Raw genomic sequence first — 25864 nt, forward strand, 5'->3', positions numbered from 1 at the left:
CAGCAGCAGGAGGCATCTGGCAGGACCACGGCAGCAGCACAACCACACACGTCACGCTGTCCAGGCACCGCTGCGATATGAGTTAATCTGAGATATGACAGAGCCTGATCTGATCAGAGCCTGATCATTCCTTGTAAGTTAGGAGAAGGATTTTAAATTCAATTCTGGATTTCACAGGGAGCCAGTGCAGAGAAGCTAAAACAGGAGAATTGTAATCTTGTTTCTTAGTTCCTGTCAGTACACGTGCCGCTGCGTTCTGGATTAGCTGGAGAGTTTTTAAAGACTTATTAGAGCTACCTGATAATAGTGAATTACAGTAATCCAGTTTAGTTGTAACAAAAGCACAGACCAATTTCTCTGCATCTTTTTGGGACAGGATAGGCCTCATTTTCGCAATGTTACGCAGATGAAAAAACACAGTCCGTGAGGCTTGTTTTAAATGGGAGTTAAAAGACAAATCTTGATCAAATATTACTCCGAGGTTTCTTACGTTAGAGCTTGAGGCCAGAGCAATGCCATCCAGAGAAACTATATCATCAGATAAAGAGTCTCTGAGTTGTTTGGGGCCAAAACCAATAACTTCAGTTTTGTCTGAATTTAACATCAGGAAATTGGAGCTCATCCAGGATTTTATGTCTTTAAGGCATTTTTGAAGTTTAGTTAATGAATGAATGATGAATAAAATAATTTGAAGTTACCTTTTTTGTCAGTTCCCATACACATTGGTAATTTTTTTTTAACTAGTGGTGTAATGGTACACCGGAGTCATGGTTTGGTTTATACAGTACCCTGGCTCAGGAGTCACAATTTGGTTCATACCATGGTTCACAAGTCATTGTTTGGTACACACCAGGGTTCAGGAGTCACAGTTTGGTTTACTCCATGGTTCAGGAGTCACGGTTTGGTTCATAAACTGAATAAATCCAAATGTCAGCACTCATAAATATCATATATATCAGTCTTTTAATAACGCACAGCAGTATCGCAAACGGACGCGTTTCAGCACTTGGCTGACCAGCAAGGTCCTGGCTGTTAGATATGTGGGCTACACCGACTTTGTTTATTAACGCTGAGGAAAGCCAAGTGCTGAAATGTGTCCGTTTGCGACACTGCTGTGCGTTATTAAAAGACTGATATATATGATATTTGTGAGTGCTGACATTTGGATTTATTCAGTTTGTGATTTTTGGGTCGGCACCCTGTGACGGTGAGTCGAGCACGTCAATTCTTTTGTTTTGTGAACGGTTAGGTTCATACCCTGGTCAAGGAATTACAGTTAGGTTCATACCATGGTTTAGGAGTCACTGTTTGGTACATACTATGGTTCAAGAGTCACTGTTTGGTCCATACCATGGTTCAGGAGTCAAGGTTTGGTTCATAACTATGGTTCATGAGTCACTGTGTGGTGCATACCTTTAGTTCAGGAGTCATGGTTTAATTCATACCTTGGTTCAGGAGTCATGGTTTGGTGCGAGTTCAGTGCAGCAAGAAAAACAACAACAAATGCATAAGGATCTGTTTGTTTTACAGTAGTGCAAGTGCCAAAGACAGACACAGTCCATCTGCTTGGGACTGAAGTAGCATTTTGCCGATCTGCAACTTTGGTAGGCCTTTTCGAATTTCAGTACCAGTGTTGCCAAGTCCGCTTATTATAAGCGACTTTGGGCTTGTTTTTCTGTAAAGTCGCTTACAAATATTGGTAGTTGCAGGTCGCGTTTTTTTTTTGGGCTTGTTTCTAAAGTGTAGTTGCTTATTTGGGCTTGTTCCCAGCTCCATAATAAGTTGTCGAGCAGATATTTTCGATATGTTATTTAAACGTAGGATAGTTTGTCTTGCCTGTTCCCTCTGTCCCTCCCCTTTCCCCATACACACAGGAGACAGCAGAGTTTTTTCCCACCCGCATCCTGCTTCTAATTGGCTGTGACCCTGATGGCAATGAGTACTAGCCAATCAGAGGCAGAGCAGGGTAATGTGTTTTTTTCTGGTTAGGAAAACGTCAGTCCTGTAACTAAAAGAAAAAAGCAATAATAAATAAAGAACTTGTGAATTCAGGATGATATTTATTTGTGTGTGCAAATTTTAATTACCAGAGGTTTACTGTGTATATAATGTACTTGGTACATCAGTCTATATTTGCTATCCCATCTGTTTTCTAATGTTAAATAATGTTAAAAGGTGATTTAACTCCCTCTTGTAGTCATTGTCCTGAAGCTCAGGGGGGAGAAAAAATCCGTCCCCACGGATTGTAAAACCGTGCGCACAGTTTATTTAATTTTCTCTCACCGGAACCCAGGGGGGCTCCGTAGAAAAAGTCGCTTGTTTTGGGCTTGTTTTCACAGGCCTGGTTGCTTATTTGTCTCGCGAGATCTGGCAACACTGTTCAGTACCTGTGGTTGCTAACGGTGTAGGCCTAGGGCTAAAAGTTTGTGGGCAGAACTAACACTTTTGAACTTTGGCTCTGCATTATGGAAGACTGGCAGTTCGATCCCCAGCTCCTCCAGTCGGCATGTCTTCGTATCCTTGGGCAAGATACTGAGCCCCAAATTGCTCCCAATGGCTGTGCCATTGGTGAGTGAGTGCCTGTCATTATTAGAGCTGAGTAGCAGGTGGCACCTTGTATGGTAGCCTCGGCTACCAGTGTGTGAATGTGTATGTCAATGGATGAATGTGGTGTAGTGTTAGAGTGCTTTGAGAGGTTGGAAGACTATAGAGGAGCTATACATGTGCAGGTCCATTTACTGTTATCTGCATTGCACTGGTGCAACCAATGAAAATGTTCGCAGTTGATCATGTGATCAAAATGCTAACATTCTGGAGCCCTGAGCTGGATTGTCTTGAGATTTTAGATTTGGCATTTGGCTTTGAGTATAAGTGACTATGGATCTATCAAGTACTGATGCTGGCATTCAATATATGGTCGTATTTAGTCATATTTACTCTGTCAAAGATCAGATTATTCCAGATCAAAATAAGGTTGCTTGGGTTAAGACTATTTTGAACATTTAAGACATAAATTAAAAGAATGTTTTGCAGAAAATGTAGTTTATATTTCTCAAAACAAAGTATCAAATATATTGTTTGGTAGTGGTACTCAAATGAAGGAATGCTTTATAATCTAAGAATGAATTACAGTTTCTGTTAACAGTGCGTATTGTAATGTCTATGTTGAAAATGACTCTAGATAGGGTATGTACTGTGTCCTTGTTTCAGTGTCTGCTATTGCTATTAACACCACAAATATGGTGTATTTTGCTAACCTGTGTACTCAGTAATTTGTAAGTTTTTTAACCCATTGTGCAATGAACAATACTGAATTGTAATTAGTGGCCAGGCAGCTCTGCTGCCGGTCCCTCTTGTATTTGCCAGTATTCTCCTTCTCCTTCTCCTTCTTCCCAACTTACTCACACAGCATCCTCAGACTGTCCTACACAAATACATTACACAGATTTCTGAATGATCAAAAATTAAGCCCACAGTGCATCACAATGTGTCACTTAACAGAACTGTAAACAGGAACTGCAAAATCTCTCAAAGTAAAGCTCTAATGTTCTGAATAAAAAATTGACAATATTTTGCTGTTGGGGTAGCTGAAGTATGTTCAAAAGCATTGTGTCTCAAGAATACCTTGAGGGAATTGCTTCGAATTTGGCACAAATGTCACTTGCGTCTGTCTCATTCATGTGTATGAAATATCTCAAGAAAGCCTTGATGATTTAAAAAGAAACAAAAAAACAATTTGGCAAGAATGAACTGATAAAAATTTAGTGGTCAAAGGTCAAGGTCACTGTGACCTCACAAAACATGTTTTGGCCGTAACTCAAGAATTCTTATGATAGTTATGACAAAATTTCACACAAATGTCTAATGGCAAATGGTAAATGGACTTGCATTTGTATAGCGCCTTTCTAGTCATCCGACCACTCAAAGCACTTTTTACACTACGAGTCACATTCACCCATTCACACACACATTCATACACTGGTGGCCCAGGCTACCCTACAGGGTGCCACCTGACATTCAGTTTTTTTTCTGTTTTGTTTTTTAAATACACACACACTGATGGAACAGCCATCAGGAGCAATTTGGGGTTCAGTATCTTGCTCAAGGATATTTCGACATGCAGACTGGAGGAGCTGGGGATCAAACCACTGATCTAATAGGATAAAGTGATGAAGTGATGACATTTATATATCTAAAAGGTTAAAGGTTAACTTCACTGTGACATTATGATAGTCTGCAAAAACACATTATTCAATGTCATAATTCAGGAACAGATGGGGAAACATTTGGTCGGACACTCAATTGATGTGTGTGAAGCATTCAAATTTTCACAGACATGGATGTAAACTGTAAGTACAACTTGACTGGTTCACAGAGGCATACAACTGCGAGGCACTTATTCTGTTTTTTTGGTTTGTTTGTTTTTTACTACCATTTATTTAAAGGTTGACAAAGATACTGCTAGCACAAAGTTTCCATTTAAAGAGTCCCAAAGCCCCCATGTATGAAAAACAATACCCAACACATGGCTCATGGTATAACTGCGATAATTCACTATTAACTTCGATGTCATAGCATGGGTTATTTTTTAATATATGCATTTCTTGTTCTTGTTATGGATTTTATCTCACATTGTTTCCTGTTGTGGAAAAAAATCTATATAAAAACAATTTATCTAACTCAAATAGCTCGCTGCAGTTTAAAAAATCTACTGAAATGAGACAGAATGCAGAATACTGTTTAAATCGTAACCAGTAGTAGCATGAACTATACCAAAATTTTTACTGTTTATTGCAGGTTTGCCATCTAAGATGTAAATTAATCAAATTGTTTTCTTTTTTGGTCGTACCAATAAAATTGTTCTTCCTCCATGATGATGCATAATATCACATATAACTACATTTGTACCTTACATTGTTACTGCATCCACAGTGTGGTAAAGTATTTGAATCCAACCACTTCAGTGGTTTTATACACTCCGTTATTTCACAAAGCTTTTCAGCATTCAAATAAACAACGGAGAAAAAATGCCTGTAGCTCAAGTGTGGGACATATTTAAAGAGTGGGCTTGCCCTTACCTTAACCATGCAAAACTTGTACCTTAATCAGTGATAATTGACGAAAGCTATGACAAAATATTTTTTCAATGACCTTTTTTCCATGATGAAAACGAGACAATGATGCGCTAAAAATAGATCTTGATAATAAAAACTGAGACAGGCGACAGGCTGGCAAACTCCACTAATTAGTCTGCAGCAGGATGTTTCACTAGTCAACAAAAACACTCACATTATGAGATGTAATTCAGCAGTAAATTTGGATTTGTGTTGCAGTAGTGGCAGTTAGTAGCTCTGCTTGTTAGCTACTGAACAGCTTGAGTTTTAATCACAGGCCCCATGAGAGGACATGAGTTTAAACCTCCAGATTAAGATGTTGCAGATTAAGAAAGAATTCAGGCTGTAATTAAGTTATTTTTCTGTTTCTTACAAGTGAGATGGATAAGTCAGAGTTTACAATGAACCTGGGTATAAATCCTAGTTGTCTCAGGTTTGTTATTTGTGGTCAAAGTTTTTGAGAGCATAAATAGAGAGATGTTGAGCTTGTAAAGTGTGTGCTAGTAAATCACCCCTTCAACCTATCGAAAACTGTGGCAGAAATGAGAGTTTGTAAGTGTGTGGAAATTATTTGTAGCTGTAGATAGAATTGTCTAAATGATTTTTTTATACAACCTTTCATCTTGATTCTAATTTCTAATACATGAATAAGCCTCACTGGATTACTTTAAAATTAAAAATACTGTACATATAGGCTAAAAGTTGACTAAAATGTTTAGAATTTTCGTTGACTAAAACTATGAAGGTTAAAAATGACTAAAATGTGACTAAAACTAATAAGTATTTTTGTCTCAAGTCTAACACTAAATCTAAAATGGCTGTCAAAATTAACACTGACCTAAACCCAACCAGCCAATCACCCACCCATACCTACCAATTTCTGTCGAAACGCCCAGGTTCCAGAGTGGCCTCAGGCTTCATTTACATTAAGTATGTCTGTAAAGGGACATCCAGGTTTGTGCAAGATGTCAGATCAGCAAGGGAAAGAATTAAATGGACTGCACTTGTATAATGTGCATTATAATCACATTCACTCATTCACACACACATTCACAAACTGGTGGCCAAGGCTGCCATACAGGGTGCCACCTACTACTTAGTAACCATTCACACACCCTCACACAAAGATAGAACAGCCATCAGGGGCAATTTGGAGTTCAGTATCTTGCTCAAGGATACCTCGACATGTGGACTGGAGGAGCTGGGGATCAAGCCTCCAATCTTCTGATTGTTGGACGAACCGCTCTACCTGTGAGCCACAGCCTCCCCTGTTGATTTATCCATTAGTCAATCAACATAAATTAACCCCACCGATTATTTGACAGTCATTTGGCAAAAATCCTAAGCATTAATTGATTTCAGCTTCTTAAATATTATGATTTGTCACACTGCCTTGTTTTATATCATTATAAATTGAGTATCTTTGGTTTTTGGACTATTGCAATTTAAAAAATGTCACCTTGAGATCAAGAAACATGCAATTGGTGTTTTTCAATATTTTCTAAACTTTTTTAAACTAAATTATTCATCAGTTAATCTGACAAATAATGAACAAAAGTGTATGTTCCATTACATGAAATATCTGCCCTGTGGGTGACCTCACTTTAAGGACAAATTCTGATTCTGTCTTGTGTTGTATAAGCTTTTCTCCAACAGGAGAGCAGGTCTCTGGGAGGTAGTGAACTCAGCTTGTGAAGACCCATATTTCTTACTGTTTGATAGCCATTCATTTTGTGTAATTATTCTCCACTCAGAATAGTCACTGCTTGAAAATCGTGACTCACAGACTCCACAACATCAGCAGGCTGTGTGTGTTGATTTCACAGTGCCTCCATACAACACAGTCACATTGCCTTGCTATCTGAACACCAGTAACAGTGCTAGTATGTGATAGTGCCGTGTGTTGGTTTACCTCTTTGCAAAGACCATTCCTCGGTGATTCTTGGCTCTGTCAGAGCGCTTTCCTTTCCTGTAAGGCTTTGTATTCTCAATCCCCAAAGGTAACGTTGAGCCCATAGGCGATAACCCTGAGTGTAGTAAGCAATCATTCAAGGATGCTTGTTAGTTAGTCCCTTCAACATGGAAATTTGACTGGTAGAAAGCATGCAGTCACAGAGCCTGGAGGGAGCAAGAGAGATACTGACACTGCTGTGCTGCCTCCGCCTCTCTTCTCTCTGCTGTGCTTCTTTTTCTGTCGGTCTGTCTCTCTGTCTTGCTTCCTCCCTCTCCCTGTATCTGCCTCCAGTAGCTACCCTGCCCGCTATCCATCCCCCCACCCCTCCCCCTGCTGCTCTTTTAAACTGTCTTCTCTTTCTCTTTTTCCCCCTTTATACCTCTGTGTTTGACTAATTGGACTCACAAAAGCCAATGCAACACAACAATGCAACTCATATTTCCTCTCTCTCATTTCTCCACTTCTGTCTCCTCCTGTCCTTTGTTATCTTTCTGTGTCTTTTGTGCTGCCTGTAGTAGGCAGGGAAAACTCACCAACAGGAGGGACAACAAATATCTGTTTGGTCTGACTCCTTGCTTCCTTCATTTTGTCTTTCTCTCCCTCATTAATAGCCCAGGTAGGAAACTGTGACCATGACAATACTAATGGCAGCATCTGTCCTCTCAGGACTTTGGCCACTCCTCCACTGTTTGTTTTTGCATAGCACCTGCTGGATGGTACATGCTTAATTGCCCCAGTCTGGCTACCATTGGAGCAGTCGCTGTGTATCCTTTATTGCCTGGTGAGCATATCTGGAAGGTAGCTAGTGAGTGGACTAATTAGCGCTACTAGGCATTGGCATGGCAACAACAGCACTGCCAGCCAAAGCAAACGCAGACTGATGGATCAGAATTCAAACCAGGAACACCTCCCCCCCACACACACACACACACTTCATCCCGCACTGTACATGTGTACATTCAAGGAGTGTAAGCAGAGATGATAGTGTCCAGTCCAGCTGTTCTACTTGACATGCGCAACTCAGCAGGAGGCATGTTTTCTCCAAGATACAAGTCTTGAGTGGGAGCGAGATAGATCGCAGACAGCAGGGCTAGGAGGGAAAAAACAGACAATTGCAGGCATTTTTCTACAAAACATGAGCATGATATGCAAGTGAGTCAGAGACAGAAAGAGATGGAGACAGCTCTTTTCTGTCTGTAAGTAAAAAAAACAAACAATAAAACAGTTACAGACTTTTTTTTTTCTTAGCAAAGATAACAATGATGTGTGATGATTTCACACTTACAGTTGCTGTAAGCACAATAGAGTGCAACAGAAAACATTCATTAATGTTTAATCAATGCATTAATATTGCAACCTGATATCGAGATGGTCCGCTGGCTAGCATAAAGGCAGCTGGCTAGTCCCCAGTGGTGCTATTTCAAACAGAGGTACATATGAGTGAAAACAAGTGCAGGATGTGTTTGTGTGTGTGCTTTGTATTTATCAAAGAGCAGTCATGGACTCTGCTTAAGGGTACAAATGCCACACTTGTAAATGCTGATGCCTTGATGATGGTCCAGCAGCAGAGATGGCTGAACTTTAGAAAAAGGCACACTTTTGAAAAGTAACAGTCTAAATGACCTTCGTATAAGCAACCAAGAGAACCCACTGAACCTACCCATGCCATTTACAGTACTGCAAATTCTCACTGGCAAGTGGTGAGATGTCAGATAACAGTTGTGTGGTCATCGTCAGAAACGCATGAATGAGACATGGTTGGAATGGGGCAAAACAGTCATCAAAATTTGGATGCAGAGGGAACACTTTAACATAGTTTCCCAAACCATAAGAAAAGATGTGTTACAGTAAAACTTCAATTAGTCGCCCAGGCTAATATTTGCTTAAATCACTGAACTCAATGGACCTATATCTGGGACAGGCATCTATAAGGGACAGGCCTTTATATCCTTCCACACAAAACTGTTGCTTAGTTAAGATGGTAAATACCACTTTTTTTTATTTAACCAGTATGAATATTACTTTGAGACTTCGAATAACAAGTCAATTATGAATCATTCATTTGGTCTTGCTCGGAGAGACAACACATCAGAGAGAGAGAGAGAGAGAGAGTTACAGCACTCGAGGATTACATCACCTGGCATACCGACACAACACCACTTTATCCTGTTAAAACAATACTCACAACTTGGATTAATTTTATGAAAAACCCTTTTTAATCCTTTTTATCCGAAGACCCTTAAGGACTAAAGGAATATGAATAATGTACAGGCTAATTGAGGAATGAACACACAATTTGAGGAAGCCAACAACTTAGTTTTATACATCAGAGGGACTTCTATATAAAAACAACAAACTGCTTGGCAACAACATCAGGCGTCAAATTGAGACAGGCCTTCATTTGTCAAAATGTGTAGTCACACTCGGCTAGTCCAGGGACTGGTCGTTAAATTGGAACAAAGCTTTTAATTCAAGTTTTACAGTAAATACACTGAACAAAAATATAAGTGCAACACTTATGTTTTTTTTTCAAGAGTTTAAAGAGCTTACCTTTTTTCAGCAAAATTAAATTAAGTAATTTATTACTGTGAATAAGATGAAGCAAAACACAAAATATGCATAATTGATTAACTGTGAAATAGACAATAGGAAAAAAAACAATAATATTGTGTTACCAGCTACTGTATAACGCTGTCTCTTGCTGCATTTGAGAGTGAGGCTTTGGTCGAGGGCAATAAACACAAACAGTGAACCACACTAGCTTCAAATGGCCATATGTGATGCTGTTAGCCATGTTTTTGCAAAAAACAACAAAAAAAAACAACTTGTGACTCAAGGTCCACTAGCTTTTTACAGAACTGTTAATCTCACCCCATCAGCACATGGAGAACTTCAACACAACTGAGCATACTACTCTGCTGATGAACAACATGAGATGGTCATTAAATCTCTGGATAAAGCTAGTCCGGGAATATAGAATTTTTATGCCTCCGTGCCAGCGATAGCCATGGCCAGAGGCATCATGTTTTCCGGTTGTCCATTCGTACGTCCCATTCTCAAATGAACGTCTTGAGGAATTTTCTCCAAATTTGGCCCAAGTGTCATTGTGACCTTGTCTGTCTCATTCTTGTGAATATGATTTCTCAAGAATGCCATTAGGGATTTTTTTTTTTTAACAAATTTGGGACAAACTTTCCCTAGGAATCAAGGATGAACTGATAAGATTTTGGTGGTAAAACGTCAAAAGTCAAGGTCACTATGACTTTTCATTCGTCTCAGTCTTCTGAATGTGATCAGCTCAGTCAAGGATGAACTGATAAGACTTTATTGGTAAAAATGTCACTGTGACCTTGCGTCAGTCTCCGTCTTATTTCATGATATCTCAACAAGACCTTGAGGGAATTTCCTCAAATTTGACACAAACATCTAGCCTGGTGTTGCCAGACCCAATTCGCAAAACGAGAATGGGTCTGGACACGGACTGTACATTTCCTCTATTCTCGAGGGGCGGTATCAACGGCTTTTCACTCAAGATGCCCCTTCACGCAATTGCAGGGTTTAAAGTACTCCGGCGTGGCGCCAGATTTCCGGCTTGACGGACATTTCTAGTATTTTTTTCTTTTTTTTTTCTTTGTGGCATAAGTTAGCATTTAATGAATCATCTTCTGATTTTCAGCGAAGCACATGGGTAGTTCCACCAATAGTATAGTGTTATCAAACTCAGCTGGCCAATAAGAGCTGACTGGGGAGGGTCTAAAAACAGCATGCACACACACACACACAGTCGGACAGTACTGGTTGGATTGATAGTCATGGGGGCAGACGGCTCTCACCTCCCTCTCGGTGGCATCAGCGATCCCAGGGTTTAGNCACACACACACACACACACACACACACACACACAGGGTTTCAACACACACTACTTCCAAGCACATGTTTAGGTGTCAGTTACAGCCTGATATCCAAATGAATGTGGGTGAATGTGCGACAGAAATGGACAACTGAACTGTGTTTGAATGATTAGCTTGTGTTAGCTTGACCGCCAGCTATCTGACACTGAGAGAAAACAGCATGCCGTGTGCATTTTGTGCAACAGGTGGATGCGGTAGTCGACCGGTAGAGTAGAGAGAGAGAGCTAAGTAGCGTTGAAGTAGAGTAGAGCAGGGCAGAGAGATGGAGGTGGGCATGGCTCGAGGAGGAGGGCGCTGAGGGCAAACCATTTAATACATGGTGCATGCTGTGATTGGCCCGGGAAGCCAAAACCGATGTCAGAATTCGTGTTTATGATTCCATGGCCAGACTGATCTGCAGAGCGAAATAGAATATGAGCTCGCGAGATCAGGATGGTTTCACCAGGCTAAAAAAACATCCACTTGGACTCAAGAATGAGCTGATTAGAATTTGGTGGTCGAAGGTCAAAGATCAAGGTCAGTGTGACCTCTCAAAACAAGTCTTTTGCCATAACTCAAGAACTCTTACGCTAATTATGACAAAACATCACACAAATGTCTAAAGGCCCAAACATACTCGGGCGGAACGTATGCGGAGCGGATTCTGCGGAGGTCCGCCCGGACTAAAAGCGGACGTCTGCAAACCCTGTGCGCGCAAAGCTCAGATTTTACAACCGCACGGACGCCGCTCCGCGCACCAGTGTCACACAAAAGCCTGCTCGGCATGTATTTTTCACATCGCAGGGATTTTTCACGGACATTTTTACAGGAAACTACAACACGGAAGTGCGCTCGACTATGGAAGCCCGAATGACTGCGGACATTCCTCGCGGAGTCCGCTCCGCTTATAGTATGCCTGAGTCTGTGAGCACCATAACAGGATATAATGATGAAGTGATGACATTTTATATCCCAAAGGTCAACGGTCAACTTCATTTTGACATTATAATGTTCTGCTGGACAAAAGATGTAAACTGCAGGTGCAACTTGATGGGTTTGATGAAAACAACTACAAAGCAGTAATTCTACTTTTTTGTTATTATTGTTGTTGTTGTTGTTGTTGTTGTTTTTTGTCAAAATCTCCAAGGTCAAGAGACATGACAATTTATTCTGAATGTTGTTTTTTCTTCTTACTACTTTTCACCAAATAAATGTTATTCATTAATCCTCCACCAAGGAACATGCTATGACCCTTCCAGAGCTACCTCCCAAAACTAAAGGGGGGTAGTGCTCCATCTTCAAAACAGGTTTTCCTTATAGTAGTCCTTCAAACCTGTATTATCAGCTCCTCTTTGGTGGCTATGAAGTCCAAATAAAGCAAGGCTTTAGCAAGGCTGGTCACCATCTGTTCGACCTCCTGCCCTCAGGCAGGTGCTACAGGTCATTAAAAACTCGGACCACCAGACTCATGAACAGTTTCTTTCCCATTCACACTCTCAATCACCATACAAAATGAATAGAGGTTGCAGATGTGTCATCATCAATGACGTGTTCCCTGCGGTCAACGTAAAGCATTGCGGGACCTCGCGTATACAAAGAGCAGAGGTGCCAGATGTGATTGAATCGAGTGAGAAGAAGAAGACGATTGAATTGAGTCTAGACTGCTGACTAACAAAATGCCGACTAGCTGGTGCATTGTCAACTGCCATAGCCGTTCTCACGATTGCAATGGGGAGGAAAAACAGCTCAAGCAGCGAGGAGCTCACAACAATAACAACAACAACCCCCACCGCCAGCCACTGATGACACAGGTCCTGAGACTGAGTTGGATAATGCAGCACTTTTGTCCCCAGGTAAATAGTAAAAGGATACATGATTTGTGTTGCCCCTTGTGTAATTTGCATGCCAATGTAATTGTCTCAAAATACTTGGAGCAGCTATCAGTAACAATAGTGAGTTGTGATAGTCACATTCCTGTACATCAGGTAACTACAGAGAGATTTACACCTTATTCTTCTTATTGTTATTACCATCAGACTACATTGCACCTGTGTCTGAGACTCACACCACCAGCTCCAGACAAAACCTATCCAGAGATAGAGATGGAAGCGGCGGATGGACAACAGGAGTGCAGCATGTGTCGCCTCAGACAAGAAGAATTAATCTGTTGTGTTTTCTGGTTTTCACTATTTTTGTAATGTTTTAACTTTTGTCACACGAAATGCTTCTTACCATTTTATACAAATAAAATACACGCAGACTGAATGAAATTCTGTCTCTTTATTTGTAAAAAGGAAGAAATACATCAAAACAGTATTCTTTGGTTGCAAAACCAACAATTGCAGCAACACAGCAACAACAGTGATCAACAAAAACAGTGAGTAAAGAACAACAAAATGCTCAGTACTTAAATGGTAAAATAAAATATATAAAGACATTTAAATAAAATATCAATAAAATATAATGGTGTACTGTGCAAATTGCTCAACAAAAACAATAACTATAAAAGAGATGTTGAAATCTGCGATGGTGGAAATGGATTAAAAAAAAACACAGAAACCCACTCACACTCAGGTAGTTCAATTTTCCAGTGTGCATGTGTCGCATAGCCATGGCTCTTCTCGGGGCGGTGCACTGCTGAGTCCCACACAGGTACATGGGCTGCAGGCATCAGATTTTTGCTGCTGTCTTGTACTGCTTTCCAATGCAGCTGCCTCCGAGTCTGTCACTGCTACCACATGTGTCAGACCCTCACAGTGCTGGCGCAGGACTGACAAATCACAGCCGTCCATTTGTGTATCATGAACGTGCAGCAGTGACTTGGGCAGAACACATGGCTGTACAGGGTCTGTGTAAAGGTGGCAGAATTCCCCCATTACAGAACAGAGTCCAGACTTGTGTGCATGCATAACATCTGTGAGGGGTTTTAAGTCAGCAAGTGTGTGCCGAGGTAAGCATGTGCCACTTGTGCGGGTCCGAATCCTGAATGCTGTGCTGGTTTCTCCGTTGATGGACTGATCAAGTGCCTTTTTCCGGGCGGAGCTAGTCGTGTAGTCAATCCTGTGGCCGGGCACTCCTCGCACGTTTGTCACATTGGAGGGCATCGTCCAGTAGGCCTCCACGTCACTTTGCCACGCAAACGTACAGCTGTGTCAATCTTGTAGAGGAGGGCTGCAACATGCACTCACTTCTCTGCAACCCCAGCCATACAATTGCAGTGTGCGCAGTCCACTTCCCCACCTGACCTAAGAATGACCCATGGCTGTTGGGGCTTCCTGGCTGAGCCGCATAGAGTGATTCACCTAAGACATTAAAAGCATATTAATGGCTGGTGGAGAAAAACAAAACACTACCTTTTACAAATAGAGTAAAACACATTGAGCTATTTGATGCATGCAAACAAACGGGTACAAAGTAGTTGGGAGTGGGGGTGGGGATGGAGGGTTAAGGTGAGGGTGAGTTTCCCTGCATACAACATTGATTTGCCCACTGTATAACAGATTTTACTTTGGCTTTAAGTGCTTGTTTTATAGTTACTTCGTAAAATTTTCTTCACAGTGACTTGCAGTCCTAAACTGTGGGCAATTCGGTTTTAAAAGTAGCAATCCTTCATCAATGTAACAGTCGCCATTACAACAGCAACAACAAAAACAACAACAGCATTTGACCGGAAAGCACATTTAGTTAAAGCAGTAATCTAGTCAATCTAGCCCTTGTCCGCCATCTTGCCTGCAGCTGGGTACTCTTGGTGGACTGGGCAATTTGCTGACTCTGGCACTTCCTATTTTTTTATAGCTACTTTTTTTTTTATATTTTATGTAATGTGGTTTTTGCAATGGAGGGGCAACTAGGAGTGGCACTCCAAAATTTTGATGTATCCTGCGCAATACAATGCCAATAAAGGCTTTCTAATTTCTTTAATTGATAAGCTGTTGTGTTTAATGTCCTTCATGAAATCCCCCTCAGGTGTACCTCTCACCTACACCTTATATGCCTTTACCATCAAAATTAGCATGTGTATGCAGGTTTTTCAAACACGGTTAAACATGCTAAAAATAAGTCATAGACTCCTTTACCATTGCCAGTAGACCAGAGCTGTGTACGTGTCTCTGCAGCAGATGAGTATGTCTTTCTGTTTATGTGTTGTTGGGGTTTTTTCTGTTTTAGTGCGTTCACCCAGATGTTGTGTTTCTATCAATGCTGATCAGAACTGGAGCCGAAAAATGCCTGTGTCTACTGCAGAATCATATACCTGGAGGTGTTAATGCCGATTCTAACCTTTTCCATCACATTAAAAATTCAGTTGTTACTGGGTGTCAGTGGGTTTTTTTGTGCAGTAGAAAAGGGGCTTTAGCCTTCTTAATTTGCGCTCAATGCTAATTATTTCCTGACATGATAAATGTGCTTTGAAAAGCAGGAAAAAAGATCCCTCCCTGCTGCCTGTTCCCATCCTCAGCCCACCCTGCCCATTACCTCCATCACCAAGGTGATGCTGAAGGGAGTTACACTCTGCCATGCTACTAATTTGAAATGCTGTGATAAATTCCATTGTTGTAAATCATATTTTTATGTAAGGGTAACCTTTATAATTGATAATGTCCTAAGAAGAATGAGCAGAATGAATTCCCCCGGCACAGAAATCAGGCACATCTGTTCCAGAGCACAGTTTATCCTCTGGGAACCAACACATAATATCCAATGGCCTGTACTCGTGTGTGTGTGCGTGTGCGTGTGCGTGTGTGTGTGTGGCTGCAGGCTTCTAGTCATATTATGACACAAGTCAGAAAAGGCCAAGCTCTTTTTTTCCTCTTCTCTCTAACAGACACACATATCCAAACGAGCAAAGAGATGTGGGGCTCAGCTGTTGGACCATGGTCTCTAGAAGGCTTTGTACTTGGGCTGAGGCTTGGAGTGGATTGCTTTTGAATTAAATGTGGCTCCTGTCCAAATTCCTGGTTCTCTGTGCCTCAGCCAGCCACCTGCCTGATAACACACTCCATCTCTCCATCTCTCTCGCTCTCTCTCTGTCTCTGTCTCTCTCTCTCTCTCTCTCTCTCTCTCTCTCTCTGTCTCTCTCTCTCTGGAAAGGAGGCCAAACAATTTCAGCTGTAGACAAATAACACATTTCAGTTTTCTTGATCATAAGGTACTGTTGGTGTGAATATGATCCATGGAAAGGACAAAGAAGCTGAAAGGAATACTTTACCCCCAAAATGAGCATTTGTAAATGAGTCATGCTGTGTTACTTTGAATCTGTGAGGAAAACCTTTTTTCTTTCATGTCTCAACAGAACACAATGAAATTATGAATTTACTGATTGATTGAGAACCACGTTAAACAGCAGAAAATTGTATCAAAACATCTGCTTACAAACTCTCACACAACTCGTACAGTGGAATCCAAGTCTCATTTATCCAATCATATATTCAGTACTTCACAAACTTCTCACCTAAACCTTACTGTTAAAACTGAACTCAAACTTGTCTCTGTTCTCCTCAAAGTTAGACTCCAATGCCTAGTTTTTAGTGAAAATGCATGTGTTTGGAAAGTACTAAGCGCATGACTGGATAAATGAGTCGTGGATTATAATACAGCAAAAACAAAAGTAGAAATGTCAGAGAAATTTCATGATTTTTCTTTAAACATTTACATAGCTGAAGTGGCCTTGTTAATGTCTGGGTAAAAAAAAAAGTGATTTGTTTCTAAACAAATTATACATATTAGAAAATACTTACATGTAAAAAGACTGGGAACTGTGTAGTACTTAATTGTGGATTTACAAAGTTAAACTGTTTTTGACCTTTTCTGTGTTCAGGATTTTTTGGGTGAGTCTAAAGCCTCAGTTATACCTTCGCCAGGCTCCGTTAGCGGATTGCACGTGCACCTCAACAGAGCGCTAAGGCATTCTCCGTTGCAGTATTCACGCAAAGACAGGGGGCGGTAGAAAAAAATACTATAGGAGGTAGTAGAAGCAGGCAAAAAACAGTAGAAGTAGAAGCAAGTGGAAAACAATGTAAACAGCAATGATGGTGACACGAAAAGTATGATTTGCAGAGGAGGAGGAATTGTTATGTTTATGGCTTTTGACCAGACGAAAGCGTTGCAAAAGAAGATGGTCTGTCCGCCCGTTACATGTAGTGAGATATCTGACTGGGGAACACAGCCAGCTTGTGAAGCCAATGCGGGCTGTAGATGAAGAGATGCACTTCAGCTAGTCTTCCCTCAAATTCATCCATTTTGAACTGAATGACACTAGCGCGGCTTGCGAAAAGTTTAAAAATCCTGGAGGTGTGCGACCTCGCAAAGCACCAGTGTGCATGGCTGTCGCCAGGTGCACGATTACGTCATTTATGCCGTGCGAACCTCGCGCACTCGCGACTGCGTCGAGCATAAACTATGCTTAAGCCTGCTTGACAACACCTTGGAGCCACGTTTAACATAGCTCCTTCTCTATGTAGAACTACTCTACTACTGACATTAAAATGCATAGTATCAGTGTTGTTTTTTCTGCTCACAGTGTGAGGCCATGAGTTTGCTACATCCCACAAGCTTTCTGAGCTGTTTTAGGTAAAGAAATACATGAATAAACATCTTGTTAAATGCCACAATCATATAAACACAAGCTAAAGAGCCGTCAGTAATGTAAGGTAATGTACTTTTAAGTCTTTCTGGCCGAATCAGCAACCAGGCCTGCCGGCAGTTAGTGTTCATTGCTGTGGGTGTGTGCTTTGTGCTAACGTTAGCTGCGGTTACCTGCTGAACAAGAGGCTACAGACATGCAGGGCTCTTATTACTGGTTTGGAGGGTGTGTGTGCTTTGACTGTGTGTGCTGCTGGCTTGGCTGCTAACGAGTCTGTTGGCATGCAGGGGCTCGTTCTTCTGCTCGGAGGTCGTGTATGTTACTGTGACACTGGGTTAGCTGTTAAGGAGAGTCTGTAGCTGTGATGCGGCTCATTCTTTGGCTCGATGTGTTTTTATTCACCACTCTCTCTCTTACCATTGCCCTCATAATTCATAGTGAAACCAAAGTGGCTTCTATTTCTGTTCTGGTAATGGTGTTACTAACTATCTTGTAATGAGCTAGTTTAGTGTAGCTGCATCTTAGTGTGTCTCATTGGAGTAGAATGTTCTGGTTTTGGGTTGGGAGGGGCAGATAGCATGTTGCCGGTTCCGTCCTGCGGGCTGCCTTGTTGAGTGCAGTATCACTAAGAACATTATATTAAACACAGTTTAAGCTGCATATTTTATTTTCCAAATGTAACAGGATAGGTAACGAAAGTGAAAGTGTCATACTGGATGGTTCAATAGGAATGTGTGTATTGTTACACCCCTATTATCCATACATGCTGGCCCTTGTGCTCTCTTATTACAAAGCCTTGCACTGATAAGTTGTTGTTTAGCCTAAATTCTCTTCATCACTCCACATTATATAATAAAAAAAATTGCATGGCATCCCAAAAGTAGCTTATGCTTTCAACAAATGTTGGTTTATTTTGTTGCTCATTGAATGTGTCAAGAATTGGAACAAGGATGCAGTAAGACCTAGTTCAGTGAGCAGAAACACAGTCACAGTAATTTAAATCTATGGATCTCTCAGTAAAGATAGAGATATATATCAGTTTGTGCCATCCAGTGGGAGACAGCTAGCCTGGTTCCAGATCTCTGAATTGCTGCCGACACCCTGTGAATTGTTCAGTGATTTAAATAGGTCTAATGATGCAGTTAATGATGGCTGCTTCTCTGGTAGGAAAACCAACTTATCAGAGTTTTTTAGGCAGACCTATGAAGTATAACATCCTTTCCATAGCTAGGTAGCTCCGAACTACATCAATGAAAACCAGCGTCCAAAAAACTGTTTGAGTGAGACTGACAGTTGTACAGGTTGTTGTAAGTTGGGTTTATAGATAACTATTGTATTTTAAGCAAAACGACCAGTTTAATAGAAATCAGTACTCCCATCACTGTTTCCTTGTGGCTGTACACTTTTAGTTCACACTGTTGTACAGTGTTGCCAGGAAGAGGTTGCACCAGCAGGCTGTGGTTTTGTCACACACGTTAGTTGTCTGCTGTCTGTTTTCTTCCATCATATCATAACTGTCTGTATTCCAGCCTGCTCATTTCCCTGTCCTTCTGCTTTCTCTTCCTTCCTGGCTGAATGATCTTCCCACACAAGTCAGGGCTGCAGAGTCTCTTCCTCAAAACTCTTACGAGACTCTTTGTTCGCTTGATCCTCCTCATACTTTGTATAAAAAAACAGCATTATCCATTGCGTTTTCTAGCGCACTTAGAGCCATACACACTGGTTACCTAAGCTTGTTCTGCTAACTCCATTTGTGAATTACTGTGAATGGCTGGTTTATTGGAAATGTCTGAGAGTGAGCAGAAACAACAGAGATCATGGCAACAGTGTGGCTGTCACTGCTGCATGAATCATCACGGTGGTGTCCAAGTACTTGTTCAAGGCGCTCACAATTTGTCAGACAAAATCACACATATTGACAGGGTTACATCAATTTCATCTTCATATCAGCCCAAAACAGGATTCACTTGCAACGCGAGTCAATATTTCTTCCTCTAATCCACAGACAGTTTCAAAGCAGGTGGGTGGAAAAACAATGCAGGGTTAAAAACAGAATAGAAATGTTTAACACATAGCAGGAGTGCTATGTACTTCTTTGAAACAGGTGTTGCTGACAGATCTGTCAAGCTGTCAACATTTCTATTAACAGGATGCAAATAAAACTTGGATGTCGCCTGGGTCAACAAGGTCCGCGTCAGGTGTTGGGGAACAGGGCAACCTGATGAGAAATGAGCTACTGGAACAAGACATAGGTGGACTAGAGCAGAGAATATGGAACTGTTGGAATGCTACTATACAAGTAACCCCAGCGAGAGGGGCTACATACAGAGGATGTGGGATATATGGATGCTTTAAAACCCAACAGCTATGCTGACAAAGAAACAACTCCTAGCCAAGTGTTCCAGCATCCACAAACGGCAACTGCTTTTGCAACTAGAGATTGATGAGATACAACAAACGTGTCAGCAAGGGGGAGCCAGGACGACAGGTCAAAGTGGGTTGTCATCGTCATCATCCCACACTCCAAGATTAGGTACCAAGCCCTACAGATTCCCTTACAGCAAGAGCAATGACTTGAGATTAGTGATGTCATGAGAACCGATAATCACGATACCTTTCGATTCCATGATGAAAAAAACCCGGCGATACTCTTTTTTTTTTTAAAAAACCCAAAGAACCGATACCAGCGTAAGAATTGGTGCTATAACTCTCCCGGAACTGATGGGGGCAGTATACACCATATAGCGTTACAGTCCATGCCTTCATTCAGAGTGAGGGGGTGACGAGGAAGAGGAGAGAGCAGCTGCCTGCCAACGCCCACATTCAGAACCAGTCATGGCCGCACTTTAGACCAGAAAATAGATCTGCTAGCAATATATGCAGTTTTAAACACCACTTTGTCTGTTTATTAATTGCTTTTAACTCGTTCCAAATTGCTTCTGAACTGTCCGTGCTCCGTGTGGAGCTTTGTCCGGACATCTCCCTCTCTCCCCCAGCCCCTCCCCTGGACGAGAGTCTGGTGGTCTCCTATGAGCCCAGCCTTCGAGAAATGCAACACTCCGTTAAATGTCATTCAGTTAATCAAAAAATATCCCAATTAAAATCAGTAGCATAATAGGCAGATACAGTGGTGTGAAAAAGTGTTTGCCCCCTTCCTGATTTCTTACTTTTTTGCATGTTTTCCACACTTAAATGTTTCAGATCATCAAACAAATTTAAACATTAGTCAAAGATAACACAAGTAAACACAAAATGCAGTTTTTAAATGAAGGGTTTTATTAATGAGGAAGAAAAAAATCCAAAGCTACATGGCCCTGTGTGAAAAAGTGTTTGCCCCCTAAACCTAATAACTGGTTATGGAAAATAGGTAAAGAGGAAAAGAGAAAAAGAAAAAATAAGTAATATCAATCTGTTGATAGAAATGTTATCTTATATGCAAATATTTAATAAAGTATTTCTTGTTTAAGTACATGGGATTTTAGGATTTTTTTTTTTACCGTGGTATGGACTTTGGTATCGAGAATTATGTAAATTCACCAACTACTGAATTTTTGGTATTGTGACATCCCTACTAGAGATTGAGAATAATGAATAATGAACTCCTGAAGCGGATTACCAAGGCTAAGTGACAAAGTACCCTCTGAAAGTCTGCTAGATGATTTGAATGCAGTACTACATACTATCCCCACTAGGACCATAACTGACACTACAAGAACTCAATGGGGCTTTGGAAAATGACTCTGGGGGCAAACTCAAAGCCAATTGCACAAATTACCATCAAGTGCGACATATACCAAGGTAATGCACTGTCCCCGCTTCTGTTCTGCATAGGCCTGAACCCCTCAGCCAACTCATCACAAAGAGTGGCTGCAGATACCGGTTCCGAGATGGAGCAACCATCAGTCACCTGCTCTGCATGGATGACATCAAGCTGTTTGCTGTTTCAAGTTTAAATATATGGAACGAAAGTTTGAGTGTATAGAATAGACCTGGAATGTTTAGAATGAAAGTTTGAATGAGTGGTATGACAGTCAGAATATAAGGTATGAAACTTGAATATAAGAATGGAAGTTTAAATATATGCAATAAAAGTATGAATGTATGGAATACACCTTGAACACAAAATGTGGAATGACAGTTGGAATATATTGAATGGAACTACAGAATATTGAATGGATTGTGATGTCATCAAGGAGCTGGCACCATCTTGTGTTTTCGATGGAATTAATTCGAATAAACGTTAATGCAAGTGTAACAGTATGAGCGAGTCAGCACAAAATCTCATATCAGCAATCCCGTGTAATAAAGAGAATTAACACCTTGTTGAATACATATATGGGCCAAAATAATACTGGTTTTTGATAGGGATGGGTATCGTTAATATTTATTAATGCTACAACTTTTATCAGTGCACCTTATTGGTTTAGTACTTAATTTAAGTTTTCTTGGTCTTCCAGACCTCAACTTGACCTCAACAGTTCATGTTAACTGCCATTTCTTAATTACATTACAAACTGAGAACAGTTACCAGAAAACGCTTTGCTCTCCATAAATAGCCTTCTCCTGCTTTGTGGGCACCAGTTATTTTAGTTTTCAGAGTGCTAGGCAGCTGTTTCAGGAGTCAGAGTTTTTATAAAGCTTTGAAATTTGCATCACCTGGCCTTTTCTAATAAAGATTGTGAACACGTCATAGTCCTAACAAGCTAATTATGGTCTGAGAACCAAGTAAAGTTGTCTGAGAGCTCAAATGTCTTGGGGTGCCCAAACGTTTAGATGGTGCTCCTTTCCTATTTTCACTCTAAAATTGTACAAAACAAAAATAAAAAAATACTTCTGCTTAAAATATTGAAAAGCATGTTTCATCTTTAACTTCATGCCTTTTGGAGATCAGGTCATCTACTACTTACTCAACTACTCACAGTAAACAAAATTTTGCATGCCACTCTGTCCACTATCCATAAATAAAGTTTCTTTTACTGGCTCGTTAACCTAATCCAATTAAATATGAAAATTTAAAGGAGTTGGAAAACAGAATTTTCATTTCTCTCTTTTGTGTGTGTGTGTGTGTGTGTGTGTGTGTGTGTGTGTGTGTGTGTGTGTGTTTGCTTGCACACCCTCTAGACTATCTGTCACAAGGTGTGGATCTTAGCGGCATTGAGGTAATTGAGGACGATTTGCTGCTGATCAGCAGAGCCAGGCTCGAGGTGGAGAACCAGGCCAAGAGACTGCTGGAGCAGGGCATGGAGATTCAGGTACATACACATTGTGCTTGGCGACGTGGCTAAAAATATTATCATATTATTATTTTTTATATTACTCAATATCAATAATTATCACATTGCAATTGTTTTAAATCTACCTCAGATTCGTGAAATATTGTGCTGTTTGGCAACTTTGTCATCCCCTGACAATAATAGTTAAAACCACAATGCACCGTCTGGTTTCTTCAACTTTGATTCAAGAGCAAAAATCAGCCTATAAACATGAAATAATTATCTGACATTAATTGCATCAAAGTAATGTCAATTAATAAAACAACAAATAGACAAAGAAATCTTAATTCTGGTGAGCAGTACGTCAGAATCTTTGTACAGACAGTCAAAAACTTTGACCAAGTGTTTTAGCCAACAATGTTTACAAAAAATCTCCACTGTGGTCAGTATTTTCTGGACAGGTTTGAGACCCACAGTATAATTTCTGCCATGATGACGTTGTGAAGTAAATTGGGGTCATTTCTTGCCAATGAAAATCTACCTGAAGTGACTCAGACAGAAATCATAGAAATGTATTAAGATTGTATTCCATAATCCTGCACAGGTCAAGTTTTTAAACATGCGCCCACCCATACCTGTAAAGCTTCGTACCACAACCAACCCATTACCCATCATTATGTCTAACACAAAGCTGCACCCACCTGCACTCATTAACAAAAGGGACGTGACCTGACCCACACCTCTGATTAAACACACACAGGCTATAGTCACTCACATTAAGCTGGGTGATCTGTTCTTGAATTACAAATTTAGCAGAGGAAAAGTCTCTTTCATTGGCTGCACTCAATTCTGGAATGGCAAAAACATTCGCTTTATGTAGGCTGTCTCATCCTCGGGCTGCAAAGTTTAATGGCTGGAGTCCTCCACGTCGGTGATGAATGTGAAGACTGGGTCAAAGGTTCGACTTGTGTCATTGACTTTAGAAATAAAAGGAACTGCAGCTTGATAATAGTGATTTAGATGACAAAATATTATACATATACTGAACATCTTTTTTTTATTTGCTTTATTCTGAAAAATTAAAAATATATTTTTGTTCTAACCTGCTGCCCGCATGCGTGTAGTTCATTTTTACTGTGCCTGTACTAGGGATGGGTATCATTAAGATTTTATTAATACTACTACTTTTATCGATACTCTTTTTCGATTCGGTACTTTATCTGTACTCTTATCGGTTCTTTTTCATTTCTGAATAATTGCTTTTTAGAAAATATATTAATTTAAAAAGAATAAATTCAGAACAGAATTATTGAATATTTTAAATAAAACAAGTTGTTGTTTCTAGAGCAGCAACAGTAATTTCCTGTCCTCTGTCCTGCTAACTCTCTGCTGATGTGATTCACTGCATGCAGGTAACATTAGCGCTGGAAGAGAGAGGAGGGGCTGTTTGTCTCAGCCAGCAGCTAAGTTTAAAAGTATCTGCCCAATTTTAAGATAAGCATCAAACTAAGTCCGTCTGCAATACAGACAGCTGTCATTTTAGCTTATTAGTCAACATTTCGCTATGAGCCAAACTAGCGTGCTGTCCAGTGCTTAATTTGTAAAGTGGGAGGTCCCGGAATGCAGAGGGGGGGTGGTTCCGGCGGCTCAAAGGGGGGGCGGAAATAACGGAACACAAAAAAGTAGGGGTGTAGGGGGCATATTGCATATATGCCCTATATATTGCACTGCCTAGGTCCTAGCTTTTCCGACTAAATAAACCTAAACAATACTGTGTGCACAACAGAGCAATATTTATTTTCATTTCAGAACATTGGGTTGACAAAAAACACATTGAGCACATCCAGTGTTTATGTAACACTGCACTGCATGGGTGCAAAATGTAAAGACTAAACCTGAGCAACATTGTTTTCACAAACAGCAATAAGTATCTATCAGACTATTATATTAACCAAAAATCCGCTGGATGAGACACATAGAAACATGTTAACAGTTTGCAGCGCTTGCTTTCCATCTCTCCCACTGTCTCGTAACTTCTCTGTCTTCTCCCAAATTCAGCCAGGTTTCTGCAATGAGGGGAAATGGGGAATTAAGGGCCGGATTTACCTCTTAGACCAATGAAAAACGAACAGGCTAAATTACGTCTGTCTCTCTACCCCTCCATCTTGTTTCAGTACCACGGACCGCGCCGCACTAACTCCCCATGTAATATAGCCACAGGTGTGCGCACAGCTGCGCTCTCATTGATTTCACCATGTAACAGCAAAAACACCCACTTACTTACTTACTTGTGGGACTTCAATTTAAAATATGTACACATAAAAAATATTAAACCACATAACAGTAGCCTATATATTGCAATAATTATAGCCACCCTAATAACCAATGATCAACACAAACACAGCAGAGAATAATATCGATTTCTTCCTACCTTCATGCTTAGCCTATTTGTCCAAAACGGCCCATAAAGCAACCATAGAGCCCCCGGCCTCCATTCCCCTGCTTCTTTCTTTACTCCTCGTGTCTCGTGCAGTTCTTTGTCCTTTTGCACCATGACCTCACATATGGAATGGGGTTGAACCGGGTAAGCGGCAGGCCGACAAGGCAAAGGAAGAATAGGGAGGAGATGGTAGAGGGGAGAAGAGATGCCCTGTTGGCTGTACAGATTAAGTTCATCTGGGAAAAGCCCCTCTCACACTCTGCACTTGAGAAGGGGGTAGTGTTGACCGCAGCCAAGAGGTCCTTCAGTCCATCTGGGATTAATTCCCCATCATTGTCCTGGTATTCCCTAAATGCCCTGATGACATTCCGTGGGCCATTGATGCAAAACTGCTGGCAGAGCATCTCAACTTCACCTTCCCTGTCTGCATCCTGCAGCCAATATTGTGGATAAAGCACCTTTAAATCCTCGATTAGCTTGTTGTATCTTGTTGGTCTTTTCCTTGTGATAACATGCGTTTCTCCAGATTTCTTGCCAGGTTCCCAAAAAATGCCCTCTGGCCCAGGGTTTTGACTGTGAACCGCCCTGCGTGCAGGGGGACACCTTGAAAAGAGTTTTCCTCGACTTTGTGCTGGCTCAGCTGGCTGTGTCGACCGGGCCGCTCAGATATGGC

The 25864-nt window shown here is 40.9% G+C and overlaps 2 protein-coding genes across 3 annotated transcripts in view; one reads left to right on the forward strand and one right to left on the reverse strand.

The window, feature by feature from the left end:
* LOC126384790 (G-protein coupled receptor 22-like) overlaps positions 1–8052 on the reverse strand; it is a 21213-nt gene extending 13161 nt beyond the window's left edge. The window contains exon 1 of the mRNA XM_050036084.1: positions 7027–8052. The gene's annotated coding sequence lies outside the window, so the exon portion shown is untranslated. The remainder of the gene's footprint in view (positions 1–7026) is intronic.
* The window catches only part of cog5 (component of oligomeric golgi complex 5), a 182464-nt gene that overhangs the window by 58768 nt on the left and 97832 nt on the right, over positions 1–25864 (forward strand). For both annotated transcript variants that reach the window (XM_050036060.1, XM_050036061.1), the window contains one exon: positions 22660–22790. In XM_050036060.1, the coding sequence (XP_049892017.1) occupies positions 22660–22790 (131 nt within the window). The remainder of the gene's footprint in view (positions 1–22659; positions 22791–25864) is intronic.

Source organism: Epinephelus moara, chromosome 23, assembly GCF_006386435.1.
Source record: "Epinephelus moara isolate mb chromosome 23, YSFRI_EMoa_1.0, whole genome shotgun sequence".
Lineage (NCBI taxonomy): Eukaryota > Metazoa > Chordata > Actinopteri > Perciformes > Serranidae > Epinephelus > Epinephelus moara.